We start from the raw sequence: 24,110 nt of genomic DNA, 5'->3' as shown, positions 1-24,110 counted from the left end.
CTACTCAGGAGGCTGTTACAGGGGAATCACAAGTTCAAGACCAGGCTGGGCAATTTAGTGATACTCCCATCTCAAATTAAAAAGGCTGAGGATGTAGCTCAGTGGCGGTAAAGCATCCCTGGGTTCCATCCCCAGTACCAAAAGGAAGAAAGAGAAGATTCTTCATTTTAGAATTAGCATAGCCTCACCCCATAGGTGCAAGATTGAGTTCAAAACCATTACAAAGTAATGAAGTATTTGGGGCATTTAGGGTCTTACATGTGGCCAGTGAGCATTCTCTGAGGGGTTAAAAAAACATTCCCCAACAGCCCTGTACTATGCTTTACGTGTGAATTAACATACAAACTCCTTTGAACTATTTATAATGCATAGAATTTCTGATTTCAAGTTTTACCTTATGCTGACTTTAGTTTCTAGTCCAAATACAGATTTAATAGGAAGCAAGAAACAAGACAAAATTTGGTCCACATTCCTTTCATTCAAATCATATGAAAACTTGGAAGTGAACCCTAAAAAATTATTTTTTATTAGCATGTCAAAGAAATGGCTGCCAATAAAATGGACCAACCATGACCAGTGTTGTTCATAGACCCTCAATGTATGTAGAACTCTCCCCACTCCGTCCTACCCCATGTGTGATTAGGCCCTGGGTCCCCACTCTTATTGACACTCTTGTTATGACTATACACAGATCAAATGAAGGTGTAAAGCAACAGTCCAAAGGATCCAGACCAACACTTTAACCAGAAATAATACAGTAATCAAAAGGAAAGTTATGTCATCCTAAATTAGCTGTATAATTATTTCAAGTCTTTTCATTGCCTTATGAGCTCCTTTCCTGCTGATAGGAGTACACACCCTCTCACAAAAACATCGGCCTGATACACCGGAATATTTTGCTTGCTTATATCCTGACAATAAATTTCCAACAGAATTTATCATCTAATCAGTCTGGAAAAGTTTCTCACAGGGCAAAAATCAAAACAAAAATATTCACTTACATGTATTTAATATGTGTTCTTAAAGGCTTATAATAATGCATACTATTTCTGTACAATAACTTAAAGAGACTCTTTATTCTTAATAAAAGCCATTTATTAAATATATATCAATAATTCTTATAGCATTTTAATGTGTTTTGTATAAGTCTCAAATATGGAAATAACATCTTTTGAGAAACTGTGTGCTGGTTGTTGGTTTGGAAAATGTTCTCAACAAATATGTGATTCCCTATTTAGCACAAATTACTTTCCAAACATTAACATTTACTGTAGACATATGAGCAGGCCAGCATGGGTACCATTTTTGAAAGGAAACCTCACCCACTTTTGGTTATTTATGTTCTCCACTCTGACCTCCAGCCACACAACTCATGATTCATTCTGCATGGTGCACATAAACCTGGAGTTACCCTTACAAACCACAGAGACCCTCTCCCAGTGTTCATATTCTCCTGGGACGAGGATTCCAGTTTGGAATACATAACAGGAATCTTCACTGAAAAATAAGTGAGATGGGAGAAGCCTAAATCCTCCCTGAATTACTTTCATGTGTTCTTTTTTTAAAATTTGTTCTAATTAGTTATACTTGAAGTAGAATGCTTTTGGACACCTTGTACACAAATGGAGTATGATTTCTCCTTCCTCTGGCTGAACATGGTGCAGAGTCAGGCCTGATGTGTAATCATACATGTATATAGGGTAATAATGTCTCATTTACTGTCCTTCCCATCCCTACAGCCCCTCCTCTCTCTTCACTCCCCTCTGCACGTTCCAGAGTTCATGCTTTCTTTCTAGAAATCACCGTGGCATGTTGGGTATCTGATTTCCATTATTAAGTTCTCATAATTGTGTCATAATTTCTGTCTTTCTCTGGACAGTCTTCGCTTTGGCCCATGCCTCTCTCTCTCTTTTCTTTTTTGTTTTTGTTTTTTATTGGACATCAAGCCCAGGGCCTCATGTATGCTAAACGTATGCTCAGACTCGGAGCTACACCCCCAGCCCTTACCAGTGCCTGTTCTGAACAAAGATTGAGTCCTTCATCCCACACACCACCACCACCCCACCATGTAATCTTCTTCACGAAACGTGATGGAACATGGTAAATTCTGCTGATGCTCCAGTCCACATTCCTGTTATCCCTACAGTTCCTCTTAAGCCACCATCCCATCTCTTCCTCTGTGACTCCCCACAGCCTCCCTTTTTATTCAATTTAGCTAATTCCTTAGCCCTGAAGGCCCAGCCCTCCAAAGAGTTCATAGAGCAATCTTCCAACAAAAGCTTGTTTCTTCCTAGAGAGTCGATTTTACTGCCAAGAAAAATAACATTTCCTGCATGTGCTTATAGTATGCTGGGGTGATTTATTTCAATCCTTTCCTGATTTTTTGCTACCCCAGGCCTTTGTCCACCCAACTCTGGCCCAACCGTCACCATTCACAGCACGCAGGTCAGGAAGCTCTGCTCTAAGGAATGGAAAACATACTGATAAGTTACATTCCAGTGAACTCTCCCAGACAAGTCCACACAAACAGTTCACGGCCACGTCAGGAAGAGTTGCATTCATTCCCCATCTGTGTACACGATTCTCCGACATGCCCTGAAAGCAATACCCGACTGTATACCAGGAAATGAGTTCCAGGCAACCCAGACTTCACAACCTTGTGCAGGTCATTTAATCTCTCTCTGAAGCTCAATTTAATCATCTATAAAATGAGAGTATTCCTTCCAGCTAGGAAAAAATCTATAATTCTAATGTTTCACAATTCTATGGAACACTAATGAAGATTGGTTTTGACATTAGGAGTAATTCAAAATAAATTTACCCTAATCAAAAACCTATAACTGGAAAAATTAGCTAAATACTAAATATTTCCACATAGTGAATTTCTCTCCCAAAAGCATCTGACAAACTCTATGATCATTATTCAAGTGCTAGACAAAGGCAGCTGGATGGATGCTCTAAAACAGCTGCCAATGCAGGGAGAAAAAGCTGTGGACTGAATTCTCTTCCAGAAACTCAACTACATCACTTTTGTTGTTGTTCTATTTTCTTTCTTTTTCTTTTCTTTCTTTCTTTCTTTCTTTTTTTTTTTTTTTTTTTTTTTTTTTTTTTTCTATTTTGTTTGTAAACATAGTTTTTGTTTTGGTGGTGGTTGTTGTTCTGTGTTTGTTGCTATGTTATCCAGACTGGCCTTGAACTTCTGGCTCAAGTGATCGATCCTCCTGCCTCAGCCTTCCAAATCAGGAAGTGCAGGCCACGGCACCCAGTACTCAGCACTAAATATAGTTTTTTAATTGCATAGTCAAGTCACCCAAAAAAACCAATATGTACAATCAGAAAAACCAGAAATTACACTTCATTTATGCATGATCTAGCAAAATGTATAAATGCATTCTACTGTCATGTACAACTAATTAGAACAAATTAAAAAATTAAAAATAAAATAAAAAAAAAAAAAAAACAGAACACATTGAGATATATTTAACTACTAGAAATTGGCCAAGGTAAATTACCTAACATCTTTTTACTCCACGACTTACTAGGGAGTCTTCAATAAAAACTACCTAGGAAATAATATTGGTAACCAATTATTGTTTACTACACTACAATATATGTTTAATATAATTGTTTATAATTATATATTATCATATAGAAAAATAATCTGTAATATAACCATATTAGAGTATACTCTTTATTCCCATATGTAAAAATAAAATATTGATGTGCTCTCTATCCCAAATAGTTTTACTATCCTGATGAGGGAAACTGACCCCAAAGACAATGGCCCCAACATTTTATTCTCACATTAATGTAATATAATTATCTGGTACAACATGTATGGAACACTTAGATATCACCATATTGACAACAATGAAGAAAAACACACAAGAAGCATGAATGACCTTTCACTGACTTAGAATGAAGTTCTCTTTTACTTCACGGTTTTATTCACCTTTTAAATCCTATTCAAATCCTCAGCTCCTTCTGAAAACCCTGCCTTGATTTTCTCTTTTCTCTCTCTCTTTCTCCCTCTCTCTTTCCCTCTCTCCCCGCTTCCTCTCAACTCCCATAGAAAAGATTCAGTACCTCCCTACTAGGTACTTGGTAAAACATCGTTGCCTGTTGCTCCCTTCTGAAATGCCTTCAATTTGCAGAATGTCACTCATGTGGTAAGCACTAGTTATTATTCTTAAGAATGTCAGAACTACAAATATAATAACACATTCATAAATGAAAGATGCAGTATTTTATTTACTGCCCTCTACTATTCAAGAGTTTGATTTCCAAATGTGAACTAGTATTTCCAAACATCAGGTGAATGAATATCTTTATATTTTTCTTGGGGATCTGTCCAATTAGGGTGATTTATACCTACGAGTTATTAGAAGGGCCCTTTTTATAATAAAGAATTCTTACTACCCTGGACTAAGAACTAAGAACATCATGGAAAATGTGGCATGATATAAAAATGAGAGCCTTCTTGGCTTTTTGGAAAAGTTGGCCAAGGTGTGAATGTTTTCCTTATGCTACTGTCTTTATAGAGTCCATAAAAACATTACCTGCATCCAATGAATTTTTGAGAAAATACCAGCAAGTCTCACCTTCTGTACATTCATTCAAGAAACACATTCCCATTTATCCCCTCTCCCTGTATACAAAGGTCACAGAATTCTAGAAACCAGCACATTCAGCTTCGACATTACAATAGCAATAGCAGCAAAAATATGAGTTTTTAAATACTTAGGAAAAATATCTTCAAACTCACATTGAATTGGTGACCCTAAAAGCTACACGTAATTTTTTAAGATACAATTTGTGAAAACTGAAATAGAACTGAAGCAGAAAGGAAAACGTTAAAACATTACAACTTGCCTCCAACCCCCATCTATTCAACAGTCTGAATGGACCATAAAGAATGCACCCAGAAGTCTAGAAATAAAGGAAAAGATCTCGTGCTAAAAACCATTATCACATAGTTCAGGGTGTGTACTGTTAGAGCAAAGCCCAGGGCTCCCCTCAATTTACAACACACTAATCTCGACACAAATGCATTTAATAGACTCTTTTAATGAAGTGTCTCCAGTTGGTCCATAGTGACCAGTGGACAGCAAATTAGGAGCAGCGATGGGTTTAAGAAGTGCAATAAAACCGGGTATAACTCATGAGAACATGAAGCTCAATTAATCCCAGACACGACAATGGACAGTTGAACACTGGAACCAAACAAAAACATGCTATATGCTTTGGGCAGACCCTTCCAAGAAACACCCAACCAAGATGCTCTTCTAAGCTGAAGGAAGCTAATTTGAGGAAAGCTCATAGAACTCTTCTCTACATTAACACATAGAAGGATGCATGTTTAATCAGGTATTTTGCACATGTTTAACACCTCCAAAATTTTCTGCAACTCATGCATTCAAAATCAAGAAGTAGCAAAAATTCTTTCAGAAGAAACCTCCCCTGCTTTAAGAATTGAGCTCTGAGAGCTGGAGATGTAGCTCATTGGTAGAGGGCTTGCTTAACTTGCTCAAAACCCTCAATCCCTAGCACCATTAAAAAAAAAAAAAAAAAAAGACTTGAGCTCGGAATCACTGTATGCAGAAACTAATGTTAAATGCAAGTTTTTGTCAGGCCCTGAAAAGTGACTTATGTGACTATTGAGAATTATAAGTTAATTTGTTTGTTAAAACAATAGTCAACTTATTGGGTTGCAAATTATAAACTTGAGATCCTAGTTATTCCATAAGCAGTTAAGTTCTATTCACAAATCTTAATAATCTATTAACAAATCTAGCAGATTCTCTATCCACCTTAAAAGGAGACTTCCTTCTTAGTTAATTATTTTAAATACTTCAAATTCAATCCACTCAATTCTATTAAACATGACACAATTTTAAAATGTTTAAAATTCTAACTATATACATGTTATTTCTAAATTTCCTTTAAGTTGGGGCTGAGGTTGTGACTCAGTGGTAGAGCACTTACCTCGCACGTGTGAGTCACTGGGCTCGATTCTCAGCACCGCATAGAAAGAAATGAATAAAATAAAGGTTCCAACAACAACTAAAAAAAAACTATTTCAAATAAACAAATAATAAATTTCCTTGAAGTTAAAGACTTTTTTCCCCAAAAAGGAAAACAGTATGTCAAGTTACACAGTTTTAGAAACATCTGCCCAAAGGATCATGGAGGGTTGGGAGTCTGGAGGCAACACAGAGCCAAGGCTTTATGTAGAAAGAACCAGAATAAGAAACGGGACCAACCAAGGGTTGAGTGTTACCTTGTTGAGAACCAAATATGAGAGTCAGGCACTGTGGATACAGTAATAAGCCTGGTAGAGATGACCCACTTCTCTTCCAGCTCCCAGGAAAAGAGGGTAAGACTGTGCATTGATACACTGTTTGGCCTGCAGGTGCAAGAAGGGGGATGTTTGCACACCCTCAGTTAATGGTTTGGCAAAGTATCAGTATATCCAACAAGGGTGTCATTCATTCTGAAGTGCCTACTCATTCATCAGTTCATGGACAGCCTACTACAGACCCAGTTGATACACTGGATAATACACACCAAAATGTGCTGTCAGTGTCCTGGTTCCAGGAGAGGGCAGACAGGTTAGGACACCTCCTCTCAAGAAATGGGAAGACACATCATTTTCTTATTTGGCAACTTGGAAAATGAATCGCTGACATTACAAAAATATGTTCTAAATTTAATTTTAAGTATGGTTTTCACTAGATGTTTGGACTTGCTCATTTATAACTTTAATGATATTTAAATGTGTTCATTTGCCAGGTGTTTTTAGAAAATTGATTCATAAATGATTCTAAGTTCCACAATCTTCTGGAAGTTTTAGAATGTTTGGTTAAGAAATTAGCAAGGAGGATGGTCCTCCAGAGAGAACGAAAACTCCATCACAAGCAATATTCAAATCACGAACTCTAACTAAACTTACTGCCATGTTTTTGAAGCCTCCTTTTACAGTTACGATTTTGTCAGAAATGACTATGAAAGTGTTATGGACATTAGATGAAGATGAAATTAAGAAAGGAAGCTCTCTTAGGTACTGACTGTCCCTGTCTGATACCAAAATATGCCTGTATTAACATTTGTTTCTGCTGGAGTTCCATATGACCTCTTTAAAATAACCCCCTTAAAAAACAGACTCCTTGAGTTACCTCTCTTACATTATAACTATCCTTAGTGTACTTACTAAATAAAAACAATTTGCATGCATATTTGTACAGAGTAAATAATGGTTATCCTGACAAGATCATCTTTTTAAAAGAAAGAAATTTAGGTGTCTGACTTTTGCTGGTTTGTTTGTGGCAGAGTAGGTAATTGGACATAGGGCCTTGCACATGCTGGGCAAATGTCCTTCCACTGAGCTACATCCCCAGACCCTGGTTTTTATTTTAAGCACTTCAACAAAAGAAAGATTCTACATGCACCAAGTTATCATATATATGAATATTATCTAATTCCTTACCCATGATAGATACAGAGCTGCTGTTAATATAGGATCAAACTGGAGGATGTTTCTAGAGATGAGCCACTATGGATAAATGGGTGACAGTCAATGTGTCTGTACACATATCCCATGTGCTTATGACCCAGGTTTATCAGGCAAAACCTGCCAGTTTATATCCAGATCACTTTTCCTTCATTATGTTAATAACCACAAAAGAATAGGAAAGCTACAGGGGAGGGGGAGAAGAAAACATGGAATCACTTGAATATTCACAACACTCTCCGTACCTACTACAGAGGGTAACCCAGTTAGCATCTTCACAAAAGCAAAGGTGACTCAAGTCCTACTATTTAAAACCCTGTTAGAATATCTGACTGTATTTGGAGAAGACAATAATAGACAAACAAAACTTCCTGAAAGAAAAACAGTTTGAGAAAGACCCTTTAGAAAATAATAAGCAGCTTAGACAAAAGAGAAAGCTCACAATTCCTAGTAATAGCCATGAATAGAGAGAAAAAACAAAAAAGAGACTATTTTGTAGATGTAAGTGAAATCTATAAATACTTTTAAACCAACTTGAAACTTAAAATAATTTGAGATGATTTCTTTATTCACAATTATTTTGCCATTTTCAAAATCTAGACAAAATCTATATGTGTATATAGTATTCCCATGAGAACTATCTGTATTTTTATGGTTTCATTTTTGAAAAAGTGAATATAAGTCTTGAGAAAATACATTTAGCAAGCTGACTTTTCTTCGTACAGCTTTCTAAAGGTCCTGTTGATTTGCTGGGTTAATACAGTTTTCAAAAGTATGCAAAATTAATTCTCAAGATGCTAATTATATTGAGAATCTGGCTTAACATTTACTGAATTCCCACAATGAATAAAACCAATTTCCTTTACTAGTAAACTTAAAGAAGGAAAATCTGTGCTGAACAATGTCACATTTTGAGTCAACTAAAACTATTTCAATAAGACTGTTGTATTTTAAAATCATATATCCAACACTGCACATAAAACACAAAAAGGACAAAAAAAATTCTTTTGCAAATGTCTTTAACATTTCCAGTAGTTTCCTCTGTACATACCATCGTCATATTTGCTACATCAAGAAAGGAAGGAGAAACATTTCACCTTTGCATCTATATGCTGCAGACATTTTGTGGAATCAAATAATGCACCCACTGATTATATGCAAACTAATTGTACCCACTGTAAAAAAAGTAAATCCAAAGCAAGAAATGAAATAACATCTCAAGATATGTGAAGGTATTGCCTCCAAAGGTGACTGACATAAAGTAAAATGGCAACTGGGCATCATGACACAGGCCTTATAATCCCAGCGACTCAGGAGGATGATTCAAGAGGATTGCAAATCTGAGGCCAACCTGGAAAATTTAACAATACCCTGTCTCAAAATTAAAAATAAAAATAGCTGGGGATGTAGTTCAGTGGTAGAGCACTCCTGGGTTCAATCCCCAGTACTGAAAAAAATAAATAAGTAAACAAAATGATATACACATAGTGTGTATTCATTAAATAGTCCCTAAATTAATTTGGAAGTATTACTCATATTAACAAAGGCCAATATTTTTTTTTCACCTCTGAGAACTGATTTCAATGTGGAATGCCACATAGCAATATTTTACAATGTTTACTATAAAAGGTTGTCTTAGAAATTACTCCTTGGTTAGATAAAAGAAACAGAAAAGGGCTATTAAAATATTGCTTGGGTAACAACCTAATACTTATCATTTTATTATTGAAGTTTTTCTACCGTAAATTCATGGTCAAGGGTTATGATTTGGGCTAGTTGTTGAACTTAGCTCCAGATATATTTCTTGGGGGAAAATATTACACAATGGCAGTGAATAACAGCTGGATAGTGAAGAAAAGATTTTCTGGATTTAAATATTCAGATGATGTAGGGACGCAAACTAGGTAGGTCCAAATAAAAAGTCTCACTCCAGGATCTGAACATGTGAGGAGCTGCCTGCAGTGAGCAAATAAATGAAGTAATCATTTCTCCCAATTACCTTGACATGCAAAAACCTCAGCAAGGGAACTTTAGCAACCTGAATTTAAGTTAAAAATTTGCTTTAGTCTCATTTAAAAAATAAATGATCTACATTCATTTTCAAAATAAACAGTCTTTGTTTGAAATGTCTTAAGATGAAGGGATTTTTTTTTACTGTTTATTTATTTGGTTGGTTTTGATACTAGGGATTAAACCAGGGGTACTTAACCACTGAGCCACATTCCCAGGCCTTTTTTTATATTTTATTTAGAGATAGAGTCTCGTTAAGTTGCTGAGGCTGGCTTTGAACTCAAAATTCTCCTGCCTCAGCTTCCTAAGCCACTGAGATTACCGGTATGCAGCACTATGCCTGGTGGTTTTTTATCATTGTTATGGAACTATAATACTTAATAGTGATATTACAGTTAAAGAGATTTCTGTAAAAAGCAAAATATTTACTAACAGTGGAAAGTTGTTCCAGAGTATATTATCACAACTAATAAGTTTATTTTTGTTCAAGAGTTGGTCAGTGATATTCTATCTGTGCCACCTTATCCTGCAAATATTACTTACTTGGCCACTGGTAGATATTTGAAAATAATAAAATGCACTGGAAACATAAATGGGCTCTCCTCTTTGACTATGCTGTATTAGAAAGAGCTGACTGTTAGACCCTTGCAAAATACCATATCATGAATTTTAGAAGAAACACTGGTAGAGCAATGGACCTAGGGCAATTCCTGTAATTAATGGGAAGGGAAAGGAGTACATTTAAACTTGTTGTAGATTTAACATTGTTTAGCCCATTGGTTAGCTTTTGGAGTTAGCTCTCTTTTGTAACATTTTCAAGTGTACAATTTAAATACCATTTCATGAGGAAAAGGAAACTTCAAACCTGAAGATGCATGACTACAGTATTAAAAACAAGCACACAGTTTTTAGCATGCAACACTAAAGTTTCAGAGAGATTTTTATTTTTTTCCAGGACTGCGGATCAAACTCAGGGCATCTTACCCCTAAGCTACATCCCCAGTCCTTTTTATCTTATATTTTGAGACAGATTCTCCTTAAGCTGCTGAGGGTCTTGCTAAATTGCTGAGACTGGCCTTGAACTGGCCATGCACCTACCTCAGCCTCCCGAGTCACTGGGATGACAGGTGGGCCCCACCAGCCTGTGCCTTCAAGCAGATTCTTGAAAGACTGATTTTACTAAATAAATTTTGACTGATTATCTTTAAAACTTGGATTTAGCATTTAAGAAGGAGCTTAACTTTCTAAAATGTGTGAAGAATGAGGCAGCCAAGAGGTAGAGTCTGGTGCCGGTGCCACTACTACAGATGAAATGAAGTAAGTGCATCAATGAAACTTGAAAAGACGGTAGCTGGTGGATTTCTCCTTTATACAATCCTGGATTGAACACGATTAAATGTCAGTATACAAATCCCTAAAACACCACTTATCTCCTTTTTTGTTATCACACTTCCAGCAGGCTAACATGGATGTCAACATCGACCTTCACCATAGCTTTGTTTTACCACATGCATTTTTAACTGTTTGAGAAATTGCATTTATTCCATAAATATTCACTGAGTGGCTACTATATCCTAAGCATAGTATGACATTTGGGATAAAGAAATAAACAAAATGCAATCCCTTAGTGCAAACTTACAGTCAACTGAGGGAACACACAGACCAACAGTGGAAAGTGCCAGAGAGAGGTAAATACAACTGTTGCCATATGCTGAATTAAGAACTTTATATTTAACACCTCATTTAATTACCACATAATATTCTTTCCATAGATGATACATTTAGGACTTATGAGAGAAATCGACTGTCCCAAGAGCTCTTAGTTGAAAATAAGAACCAGGGTTTAAACTTATGCACCCTAACATCAAAGTCTACACTGTATACCTTAACCTTATAGCTCTCCAAAGAACTCAAAGAAACACAAAGAAAAAAAAACTCAGTCAAGGCCAGAAAGTTTGGAAGGGGAAAGAAAAGAGGTGCCAATGATCTTTCACTTCTAAGAATAAAAGTTAATCAGGATCTAAGCAGTTTCATGATAAATTAGGAAAATAAATTAGATTGCCAATAAAAATGTTGAAATCATCCTAGATCTATTTAACTATCTAAAGTAACAACCAGAAGGACATTCTCAGATAATGATGAACATTTCATTCCTATGACGCAAAATAGAATGGTAAAGAGGAAGAAGAGCAGGCATGTCCCTCATATTAAAAAATTGATAAAAGGCAAACAGTTGTGTGCAAGAAAATATTACTAGCAGGGAAGAACACTTCCCGGGCTGTCAACCAGGCCTGTGCGACACCATCATAGAGGTGAGCAAATGCCAAATGATGACATCGACAACAGTCCCTAGTCTAATAAAAAGCCCATGGAGCACATTTTGCAGAGCAACTGAAGTGAAGAAAAACTGTTATGAATTAGCCCATCTTATTAATAATTAGATGCAAGTGACTTCATTAGATTCTCTTCTATATCTTATATTACTTGGGCCTCATAGCAATCCTGTGAAATTAGGAATTCCCATCTTATAGACAGGAAAAAAAGAGTAAACAGGATTTGAAATCAGGAAGCTAATTAACAAGAATAGAATTGAAATGCATTGGTCTAACTAATCTTGCCAATCAAAACTGTTTGTCCTATGCCTCAATGCCTCAGAATCATACTCTGAATTAAATGAATGTATCTTAGAGCCTACTTTACATAAAGCACACACTAACTGTCTTTAGAGGAAAAAAAGGAAAGGAAAACACATGCTTTGTCCTCCTGAGGGGCCTGCTAGAGAATTGTCAAATGAATCCTTAATAACATGATGATCAATAACAATGGACTAATACCATATCTCAAGATAGGGTGATATTAGTTTTTTTTTAAAAAAAAAAAAAAAAGATTTTATTGTCAGACAATTGGAAAGTACTGTATTATATACATCTCACATAGAAATTTAGAAATGTTCATTAGCATATTAAGAGCTATGATGAGTTTTGCAATATACAAACTTATTTATCCTTGTTTACCTCATACCTATCAAATCATGCTAAATTAATGTTCTATTGAATACACTTCAGAAAAGCTGGGTAAAAAGTGTCACCTCTTATAGGGCTCTTTCTAAATCCTAAATCCCTAAAGGTGGGGATTGCACCCCTTATGGTAAACCAAGATGGCAGATGGTTCACTGACGGCCTCTCAAACCAGTTTTCACAGAGGTCACCTCTTTTGTCTGAGCACAGGCTACAATGTTAGGAGCCAGGTTCCTCTCTTCCACTAGCCTATCACAAGTCAGTCAAGAACTGTTACTTCTGGCAAACACTGTGGTGACTCATTCAGGTCTAAAAATAACCCTTGACCATGTGTGGCTTGATCTAGATTTTTCTCTAGAATCTAATATCTATCTTTACCAATTGCAAGATGTTACTTAGTTGTGATTATTTCACATGAATACATAGTAATCTGTTATGAAAAGAGGCCATACAAATAATTAAAATTCCCACTTCTTTTTTTTTTTTTTAACTGTATAGAAATTTTGCCAGCATTAAATGTCCCATCACAATATTTGGCAAATACATACTGGCATTCGCATGCTTTAAATTTTAACAGATTCTTGGGGGGAATGGGTCCAAAATAATCATTCCAGTCTTTGAGAAAGAAAAATCCATGCTCTAAAGAATGTGTTTAAGATAGCATTTCAGCTATAAATCAGATTCACTTCCAAAAAGCAATCTTGAACTACAATGAGAAAGAATCAGTATTTTAAACAAAAGAGTCTTAAATTATATTTAACTCTGGGAAGAAAGTTTTGGAAATATGGGTTTTATTACTTAGACATAAATTGATAAATGTCTCTTTTATGAGTATTTCACCCCCTCAAAAATCAAGCTGATTCTGATGCTGTCAAGACAATAGGTATAGATGTTCCTCACTCATCCATTAGAAAGGGAATTTTCTTTCTCCTTAGATGAATTCAAATGTTGAATATCTGAGAGAATCATTTTCAGAAGATAAGTTCAAGTTCACCCCACAGCCTATGGCAAACAAACAGAAAGATCATTTCTTTCAACTCAGGAAATAAGTGGTGGTTTCAACAAACATCTGGCCATAAACTGTTGATTTCACCAAGTAAACCTCATGCGGTTTCCACTTCAGGGAGAAGCACTTGGTGTTTATGCTGTTCTGTTTTGTTTTGTTAGAGTTCTTCTATTATTATCACTAAAATCCTTAGAAAATAGCTATTTTTCTTCTTCTCTTTCTCCTTCTATTTTTTCTTGCCCATCCTAGGCAAGTGCTCCACCACTGATCCACGTTCCCAGCCCACTACATTTTTTTAAATTCCAAAACAGAATCTAGATTAAGAAAACTAACAAACTTCACACTTCTCTCTTGCTAGAAAATAATGTATAACAACTTCATCAAAGTTTTATTCAAGTAAATGAAATGAAGTTAAACACTAGTTCCTAAAACTGAATCAGAAATACTATTTTGGAAGTCAATCCCAAAGAACCAAAGGCCAAATGTTTTCTCTGATATGTGGATGCTAATGCATAATAAGGGGGGGTCAGGGGAGAATAGAGGTATTTTGGACTAGATAGAGGGGAGGGGGCATGGGGAGTGAATAATAGTAAAATGAATCGAACATTATTACCCAAGTGCATATAAGATTACATGACATGTCACTACCTCATGCACAACCAGATGAATGAGAAGTTATAACCCATTTATGTATGATGTGTCAAAATGCATTCTACTGTCTTGTATAACTAATTAGAACAAATAAAAATATATATTTTAAAAAACGTTATTTTGAACAAACCAAAGGGCAGGGACACCTATAAGGGAAAAATAGTTAAGGCAGTTGTGCTCTTTCCAAAGCTATCTGAGCGACTTTGGGGTTTGTAAACTTCAATAATCTACACACTTCTGACCTTCTGCTCATGCAGTCTTCAATAACCCAGTCCTCTAAACTAGTGTCCCTACTCTTTCTCCAGTCTTGCCACAGCTGTTCTTACAGCTCTGCACACCTTTATGCTGTCAACTCTCCAATTATCTGTTCTCATGAGGGCAAGCACTATATTCTGGACAATCCATGAACTTGGCTCACCTTGAGTATACATTGTGCTCAAAAAAACACTGAATGAGTACTGGGCATGTTGACTCATGCCTATAATCCCAGTGATTTGGGAGGCTGAATCAGGAGGATCAAAAGATGAAGGCCAGTGTCAGCAACTTAGTGAGACCCTGTCTCCAAATAAGAAATAAAAAGAACTGGGGATGTGGTGCAGTGATAAAGGGCCCCTGGGTCCAATCCCCAGTACCCCAAAACAAAACAAAAACACTAAATGAGCCCACTTCTACCTCAGACTAGATATGGATATTTCTTTTTCATTTCTTAAAATAGTTCATTTTGAAAGGAATTTGAAGCCATTTAAGAATGATGTTTTTCTTTACCAAAACTTCCTATAAAGTTAATTCACAAAAGTACTATCAAAATTTATACTGATCAATCTCTATCTTTACTAGTAGCCTGAAGATTTCTAGCTTACTTACCCCTCATGAAAAGTGGTGGAGGGGAAAATCACCCCATAATGTTTTAGTGTTAGTTCAAAACAGTTTTTTATTTTTTAAAAATGCAATGGATAGACATTTTGTATTCTATTAGTAAAGCAATACCTAAACTTAAGTTTCCTGCATTTAATAAGGAATTGCCAAGCACATATTACACAAGATTTCTGAGTATCTTTGTAAGATGAAATAAATTTATGTATTTTACATAAATGATAAATAAAACTTTTTATTTTAAAATACTATGTTGTCCAGATATTGACTGGTCATTTTTCTTTTTTAATTGTTCTTTTTAGTTATACATGCTTAATCATTTTTGTTCAGTATTTTTCCATAATGTGTATTATTTCTAATGTATATTCAGTCCCACTGTGTGCTATGCCCTAACTGGGTGCTGGTGACAGGCCCTACCTCATAGAGTTGCAGTCTACAAGAAGGATCTGCAAATCTTGCTGGACTATCCATTCCAGATATTCAAGCAAAAGAATCATTGTCTTCATTTTCAAAACCATATTACATTCTTACAGTACTATTACTTATAAATTGTATTTCTAAATTTGAAACAGGACAACAGAAAGATAAACATTAACTTTCATATTAATATCTTAATGTGTCAAACTAGAAGCAATCTACAAAAAGTAAAATAACAAAGAGTTCCAATTAAGTCGGAAGCAGGAGAATCAAAACTATGTAGACTAGACTTAATTGCTTGGGATGTCCTGGCTTTGGTTATTTGACTTAGTTGAAAGTGAGTCGCCACTTTTACGATTTTTCTTTGTGTTTAGATAGCAGTATCAAACTAATTTTCAAAATTTCCAATTCTACATGCTGAATTCTGCTGAAATGCGTTGTGTTAAATGTTTTCTGGGACCTGATTTCAGGATTGTGAGAGCAAATTTATTCAAACCTTGTTGTTTACATTGTTTGAAGGTAATAAATATTTTCTAAAGATCTATTTTTGATTAACCCATATGCTACACATTTAAATATCAAAATGTTTCTATTTATCACACATTTTAATACCTTAGATTGGTTCTCATGTATCATTATAAAACTCTTCTGGCATTGCATTGAGAATGTTTAGCCTATTTTCTTGCTTTCTTTGTCATTAAAAAAAAAAAAAAAAAAAAAAGCATTGCGTGCCGATATTATTAGTTCAGATTACCTTCACTCTCAGAGGAAGATCAGGCCTGCATCATTTTCAAAAAGCAGAAATATTTTTAGAGCCCCAAAACATTTTACGTACCTCTTTATTAATACTAAATGCATGACATTTAACATAAATTAAAACATGCCTTAACATAATCCGAAGGAAGGTGCGTACGATCAGTAGGTGGGATCATTTGGTATAAAATCCAGTCATAAACTATTCATCAGCGTGGTTAAAGCAGAGAAAAAATGAACTATTCCTTTTTCCTTAGATCATGTGCAGTTTCAAAATCTGAAAGCTTGTCAGAGACCACTTTTCCGCCCTGGTGGGAAGAGCTGCGTGTCTGAACAACCACCGCCCCCGATTGGCAACATCCTTAAAATTCCTGAGCACCCTAAGCAGTGGGTGTACCTCCCAGGGCGCGTGCAGGTAGAGATGGGCACGCAGGGCCCCCGGCACCCAATAAACTGAGGCCCTGGAAATTAGGCAACAAATGACAAATGACTCTTCCTGGCTTTCTCTGAAACCCCGCCTTCTGCACCTTATCTTTCCACTCCTCTGTGCAGAAGGCCGGCCGCCTTCCCGAGGACTCGCAGTTATTCCTCGGAGTGTTGGATTCGGCTGCGAGGGTGGCCGCCGGCTTTGCGCGCACCGGGATTTGCCAGCTCCGTACTCTGGTCCCCCACCTTCTCCAGCCTCTCGCCTGTGCTCCCCAAACAGTGGCCATAAGGGCTGCGGAGATGGCCCGGGGCTGGGGGGATGGGCGAGGGGGACCGAGATTAGGCTCCCTGCCACCCGTGGCGGTCCCGGTCAGATTCCGCCCGGTGTCCAGCCCTCCTTTCACTCCCACCTACCCCAGACACCGTTCACCCAAGGCACCCGGGCCCACCTTCCCCTCCTTCCCCCACCGCCACCAGTCCGACCCTCTGCCGCCCTCCGGGACGCCTCCAGGGCTGGCAGCGGGCAGCGCCCTTACCAGGCTCATGGACCCCAGGGTTGTCGGACAGCTCGATGACCAGGAGCTCCCGGCCCTCGAAGCTGCGCCCCACCGTGTAGATCCTGCTGATGGCAGTGCACTGCAGCCACACGGACACCAGCGCCTCGCGCAGCTCGGGGTAGCGGTGGTACTCAAAGGAGATGCCGTCTTCCTGCTGCAGCCTCCGGCGCCGCCTCATGCCCGCCGCGGGCGCCCCGGGCTCCTGGGCGTCAGCACCCAGCAGCCACCCGCAGGCGGCCAGTGCCACGCACAGCGCCAGCAGCGCGCTGCCTCCTCGCCCGGCCATCGCTGCGCTCCGCCGCCGGCCGTGCCTTCCTGCACTGGCGGCCTCTTTTGTCTGCCGGGCCCGGGGTTTAGCTGGCAGGCGCTGCGCGAGCGGCGACAAGTTCCGCACCAGCCTCCGCTTGCCTCACCTTCTGCGCTGAACGAGTGCCACCGCGCGCTGGGGCCACCCAGAGGAGAGGGGCGACGCGGCGGCTCTGCGGGCTGCACTACTGGCCGCCGAGCCCAGGGGAGCTGCAGGAGAAACCACTGCGATCCGGGGGCCGGCAGACAGCGGCAGCGGGGTTCGTCGGGGAGGGCAGCTGGCCGCGTCTGTTGGCTCGAAACCTCGGCAAAAGCCAAATGGCGCCTGGGGCGACCCAGGTGAAATGATCGCTTAGGTCTCGGCTTCGGGACGTCGCTGTCATTGAGAAAACCGTGACCCATGACACCGCACGTGGAAAATGATTCTTGGATTGTTAGTGGAACCTTTTAAAGAAACATCTATTCTAAGCAGAACGGGGTTTCCATCTTGATGCATTCGAGAATTAGAGAATATTCCAGGAAGAAAATGAACAAAAAGAGAAGTATTAGGAGTCACTCGCCTTCTCTTCCTGACGCATCACTGTATCAATAGTGTGAACACAAACCCAACGGTTGGGATTTTATTTATAGCAAGGCCTGGCTAGAAACCAGAACATGGTGCACTTCAACTTAGAGATTTAAAAGATAAAAATGCTTTCTACCAATTTGCAGCTACTGTCTTTAATTGTATTTATGCACATTCTTACAGGGAAAAACAATGAGACAATGTCATTTGGCAGTGCCTTCAAGAACATTGTCTATAAACACCCCCTGGGAAAACGAAATAAGCCTCTGCTGGTCCGTTAGACAAAAGATTTGGTTTGACATTAAGATCACATCCTGATATAGAGAGAAAACTGATCATGACGTGGCACCTCCAATCCTTTCACAAATTGTAAAAATGTAAAATCATTTACAGTTTTAAATATCCAGTCTTCGGTAGGATTTATATTCATGGACAATATCTGGAGCAGATGTTACCCTGAAGAGGTTGCCTTTTAGATTTAAGTACAGCACAATCTGAATAGATAAATAATCCATTGGTAATTGCAACCAAGAAGAAAAACTGGACACTGGATGAGTCATTTTTCACCTTAGACTTCTTTTTCTAAGATTTCCCCATTCACCTAATAATGCATTACACTAAATAAAAACTTTTACCTATGTGTTATCTTTTTCATCACAATGACAAAATACCTGAGAAAATCAACTTAGAGGAGGAAAGATTTATTTTGGCTCATAGTTTCACAGGTTTGTGTCCATGGTAGGCTGGTTCCACTTTGCTGAGGGAACCTGTGGGAGGTAGAAGCATCATGGCAGAAGGGTGTGATGGAGCAGAGCTGCTCACCTCAGGACAGTCAGGAAGCAAAGAGAAAGGAAGGGGCTGGGGACAAGACAGAGTCCCCAAGGGCATGTCCCCCAAGCACACACTTCCTTCCACAAGATCCCACTGTATACAGTTTACACACACACACACACACACAGAAGCCATTCAAATTATGACTCCATCAGTGGATTAATCCAATGGTGAGGTTAGATTCAATGTTTCCTAAAAGCCCCACCTCTGAACACTGCTGCTTTGGAGACCAGTCTTCAACACATGAATCTTTGAAGGGGACATTCCAGATCCAAACCATAACAATCTGGAAAAGGATCCAGATATTTAAATTATATTATTGGATTAAAAAAAAAAAAAAAAAGCTCAGAGGTGGTTGGTAAAGTCCCACCACTTGCCACTTGGAGAAGCAAGCTTCAAATCTTTCGGACTGTCTAAATTTCTTTTTTTTTTTTTTTTTTTTTTTTTTTTTTTTTTTTGACTGTCTACATTTCCCACAGTAGCATACATCTTCTGGGGCCCTTGGTGGGGGAGCTGCCACTTTACAAAGGCACTATAAACCACTGCTTAGTTGAACTGATTTGGATCCAGCCATTTCCCTTGTCAATGTAGGCAGAGCTAAAAGCTATATTTCCACTATGACTAGTCTGTGTTTGATTACGTGGTCCAGAAGTTTGAAACCAGAGTTATAATTACATTTCTAAAATCATGCCCAAAGAAGCAACCTTGTAAATCTAGAAAAAAGAAAATAGAGTAGCTAAAACCAATAACTTCAGAAGTGGAAAGCTAAGATTTTCATGTTAGCAATTTAAAATCACCACACTAATTTGTGGTGAGGTGGGCACATTGACTAGTAACTGCACATATAAACAACATGTTTTCATTAAGGTCCTGTGCTACTCCTTAACTGTCTCTTTAAACAAAGGGTATTTTTCTATTTTCTCCAAAATGTCGATTTCAGAGGTAATGAGTTCTTAGGTTGGTTTTTACTTTTTTTTAATAGGTAAAATTATATAGCCTCACTTGAGATTTCCTTACATTTTTAGATGTTTATTTCCCTAGTCTATAAAATGAGAGGTTTGAATCAGATTATTAATCTTCTAATGTTTAAGTGCAACAAACATCTAGATAATTTATAAAAATGTACAGATTCTCAATCCTCAACAATTCACTTAGTCTAAGGTGAGTTTCAGGTTTTAACAAGATTCTACATGTTAGCAAAAAAATAAATAAATAAGTTATTTCTGATTTTGGTATTTGATTGGTAAACATATTCTGATAAATAATGACCTATATGTTATATAAGGTTTCTTTCAAATTGAAAATGCTATGATGCTGGAATTTTTCCTTTTGAAATAAATTTCTACAAACCTGATGATTGGCATTGTAGGGCACACCACATACGCCAAGGCATCAGTTCAAAGACACTAAAACTTGGTGTTTGGATTTCTGGGCTATTTTTGGTGAAGGTCAGCTGTACCAACTTAACTAGAGTATATATTATTTGCCTGTGGCTTCATAGATAATTATGCAGTTGCCCATCTTGATTGCTAGATTAAAAAAAATCTTGCATGCCAAATCTTTAATGTGTTTGTGTTCCACAGTTAAATCCAGTGTGCAATCCCCATCTTAAATTGTGTGTAGACATGTACATAGAAGAAAAAGAAAGAGACAGAGTTCCTTTTTTTTCATGTCACGTCTAGACCTCTGTGTAGGTATATTTAAATTCCCGAGCCTCCCCTGTCAGCTTCACCTCTGTCATCAAATCCAGAAATGATCTCTTCTTATAGCCATAATCTTTTATTCTGTTCTTCCAAAGCCCTGTCTAAAATTCATCCACTCCACAAAAATTCTGTGAACACATAACTCTACATCCATCCAGTCGTGTGTTGGTAAATATTAAACTGTCAGCTCTCCGGTGGGGGGGAGGAAAAAGCTTGACTTAGAGGGTTTGCTGATTCACATAGTGTCAATATTCCCACCATGGCCAGTTTCAAATTTACCAGTGTGGCATTAATGAACACTGCATTAGGAAGAGATCTGCAGTAGCATAGGATGACATAGTGCAGCGATGGGTACAAATTCTTTATACTCCTCCATCTCAAGAGTTGGAACTTACTTCCTTTGTATATGTATACAGACAGGACTTAGTGACTCACTCTAATGAACATAATACAGCAGAAATCGTGGGACGTATCTTCTTAAATTATGTTATTAAAAAAATGGCAGCTTCCATCTTAATTGCTCTCGCATGCTTAATCGCTCTCCCGGCCACCATCATCACTTGTCCTAAGGAGGTTGGCTGCCTGTTTCGGAGAGGTCCACATAGCAAGGAACTGAGACCCCTAGAAAACAACCTGAGAAAAACTGACATCCCTAGTCAAGTCAGTGAAGAGCTGAGCCTTGTCAGCCACCAACCATGTGAGCAGACTTGGAAGCAGATCCTCAGTCCCAGTCGCACCTTGAGAAAACTCCATCTCTGACATCTAATAGTTCCAGGTTACTATAACCTCCTTAAAGACCTGCAGACAGAACCACTCAGCTATGCAGCTTCCAATTCCTTAACCCATAGAAACTGTTAGATTAAAAAAAAAAAAAAAAAAAATGTGAGCTGTTTTTAACCACGAGATTGGGGTAATTTCTTAGGCAGCAATAGATAACCAACCCGTAGTGCATCCCTCCTCAAGGGACATCCTCAAGCAGAGGATAGAGTGTTGTCAGCAAGATGACAGAGTAGAAAGACCCATCCCTCATTCTCCCACAGAAACACAGATGTAATGATGGAAAAAGTAACCAAACTCCTTTGTGAGAAGTCTATAAAATCAAGTTAGGAAGTTGGCAGTACCCCAGACAAGCTCAAAATCAAGGTCGGTCACACCGAAACAAATAAGAACTATTTCACTTTACCTGTATCAGTCCCTACCCCAAACTGACACAACTCAACACCCAGATAGATTACTACTGCCCGCTGGGGTGGAGGTGGGGAGGAGGGAGTATTTTGGTACACCACCCAAGGGACCAGCTTCTATCTTGCTTCAGTGGCATGCTGTAGATGTCCCGGGGAGTTGGGGGGATGGGAAGAAGTAGTACTAAGAAGGGCGTTCTAGTGATAATTACCTACATTGAAAAGGAAGAAAGATCTCAAATAAAATCTTCAAAACTAGAGAAAGAACAACCAAGTCCAAAACTAGCAGAAGGAAGGGAATGATAAAGATTAGAGCAGAAAGAAATGAAATACAGAACAGAAAAACAAGAAAAAAATCAACAAAACAAAGAGATTTAAAAAAAAAAAAACTAACAAAAACTGTAGATAGAATAACTAAGAAAAAGGACAGTCAACTCAAATTATAAATGGAAAGGGAAGCATTATAGCTGTTGCACAAAGATTTTTTAAAAATACCATGTAATTATTACAAACAGCAAGTTAGATAATCTCAAAGTGGATGATCCTTAGAAACATACATCCTAACTAGACTGAATCAAGAAGAAATAGAAAACTCCAACAGCTCAATAGCAACCAAGGTGATTGAATCACTAACTAAAAACCTACCAACCAAGAAAAATCCATGACCAGATGGTTTCACCCGTGAAGTCAACCAAACATTGAAGAATTAACATACATTTTTCTGAAACTCTTCCCAAAAATTGAACAAGAGAGACTTTGAACTTCATTTTATGAGACTGGCTTTGCTCTGATACCAAAGCCAGATGAAGACAATGCAAAAAAGGAAAACTACAGATGGTTATCTCAATGAACATGTATAGAAAAATTCTCAATAAAATACTAGCAAGCCAAATTTGACAGCACAAAATTTGACTCAGTCACCACAGTCAGGTGGGACTTAGATTTGGGATGCAAGAATGTTTCCGTACATGCAAATCTATGGATGTGATATGCCACATTAACAGACTGACGGCTAAAAATCCCATGATCATCCCAAGAGATGCAGAAAAGGCTTTCAACAAAAGCCAACACCTTTTCGTAAAAAAATAAATAAAATAAAATAAACATCTTAACAAACTACATATAGAAAGAATTTACACAATAAAAACCTATAAGAAAAGTCATAGCTAACTTATATTCAACAATAAAAAATTGGAAGTCTTTCCTCTAAGATCTGAAACAAGATTAAGATGCTCGCTCTACCAGTTCTACTTACCATAGCCCTGGAAGTCCTATCAGAGCAACTAGGCAAGAGAAAGAAACAAAAGGCGTCCAGGTAGGAACAGAAGTCAATGGCCTGTTTGCAGACCTCTGCTCTTATACATGGAAGACCTTAAATATTCAACATAACAAGTGTTAGAACTAGAACTAGGACTAGGGATTTAGCTCAGTTGGCAGAGTGCTTGCTTGCCTAGCCTGTATGAGACCCTGAGATCAATCCCAGCACAACACACACACACACACACACACACACACACACACACACACACACAGAAAAAAACTGAAATAGAAACAAATTCTTGTAATTCATAAGGAACCACAAAGGACCTCAAATAGTCAAAACAGACCTGAGCAGGAAGAACAAAGCTCAAGGTATCACACTGCAAAGCTACAATAACTAGAGTGTATGGAATTGGCATAAAAATAGACACATAGACCAATGGGATAGACCAAAGAGCCCAGAAACAAATCCACATGTATACAGCTAACTGATCTTCATCACAAAGGTCAAGAGTACATAGTGGGGAAAGATAGTCTCTTCAACAAACAATGTTGGGTAAAATCAATATATACGCAAGAGGATGAAATCAGACCCTTAATTCATGCCATAGACCAAAATATCAGTAAAAGTGGACTACAGACTTAAGTGTAAGACCTAGAACTTAAATTCCTAAAAGAAACCCTAGAGGAAAAAGCTTCATGATATTGGAGTGAGCAGTGATTTCTTGGATATGACACCAAAAGGACAAACAACAAAAGAAAAATTAGGCAAGTGAAACTATGTCAAACTAAAACTTTCTGCAGTGCAAAGGAAACAGCAGAATGAAAGAAAATCTTACCAAACTGTTTATCTGACAAGGGATTGATATCCAAAATATATAAGGATCTCAAACAACAGCAAAAACTAAATAATCCAATTTGAAATGGGCAAATGGCCTGAATAGACACACACAAATGTCCAACAGGTTTAAGAAAAAATATTCAATCACTAGTCATTAGGAACATGCAGACCAAAGCCACATTGAGGTATCATTGCACTGCAAT

At 37.9% G+C, this 24,110-nt stretch overlaps 1 protein-coding gene across 1 annotated transcript in view; it reads right to left on the bottom strand.

The window, feature by feature from the left end:
- CPE (carboxypeptidase E) overlaps positions 1–17,733 on the bottom strand; it is a 103,733-nt gene extending 86,000 nt beyond the window's left edge. The window contains exon 1 of the mRNA XM_079143360.1: positions 17,200–17,733. Within this exon, the coding sequence (XP_078999486.1) occupies positions 17,200–17,506 (307 nt within the window). The 5' untranslated portion in view covers positions 17,507–17,733. The remainder of the gene's footprint in view (positions 1–17,199) is intronic.
- Between the last annotated feature and the right edge of the window lie 6,377 nt (positions 17,734–24,110).

Source organism: Sciurus vulgaris (genome assembly GCF_902686455.1).
Source record: "Sciurus vulgaris genome assembly, chromosome: 5".
NCBI classification, from domain to species: Eukaryota; Metazoa; Chordata; class Mammalia; order Rodentia; family Sciuridae; genus Sciurus; species Sciurus vulgaris.
The sequence above is the reverse complement of the archived record's forward strand: the minus strand, read 5'-3'. Positions and strand labels throughout refer to the sequence as shown.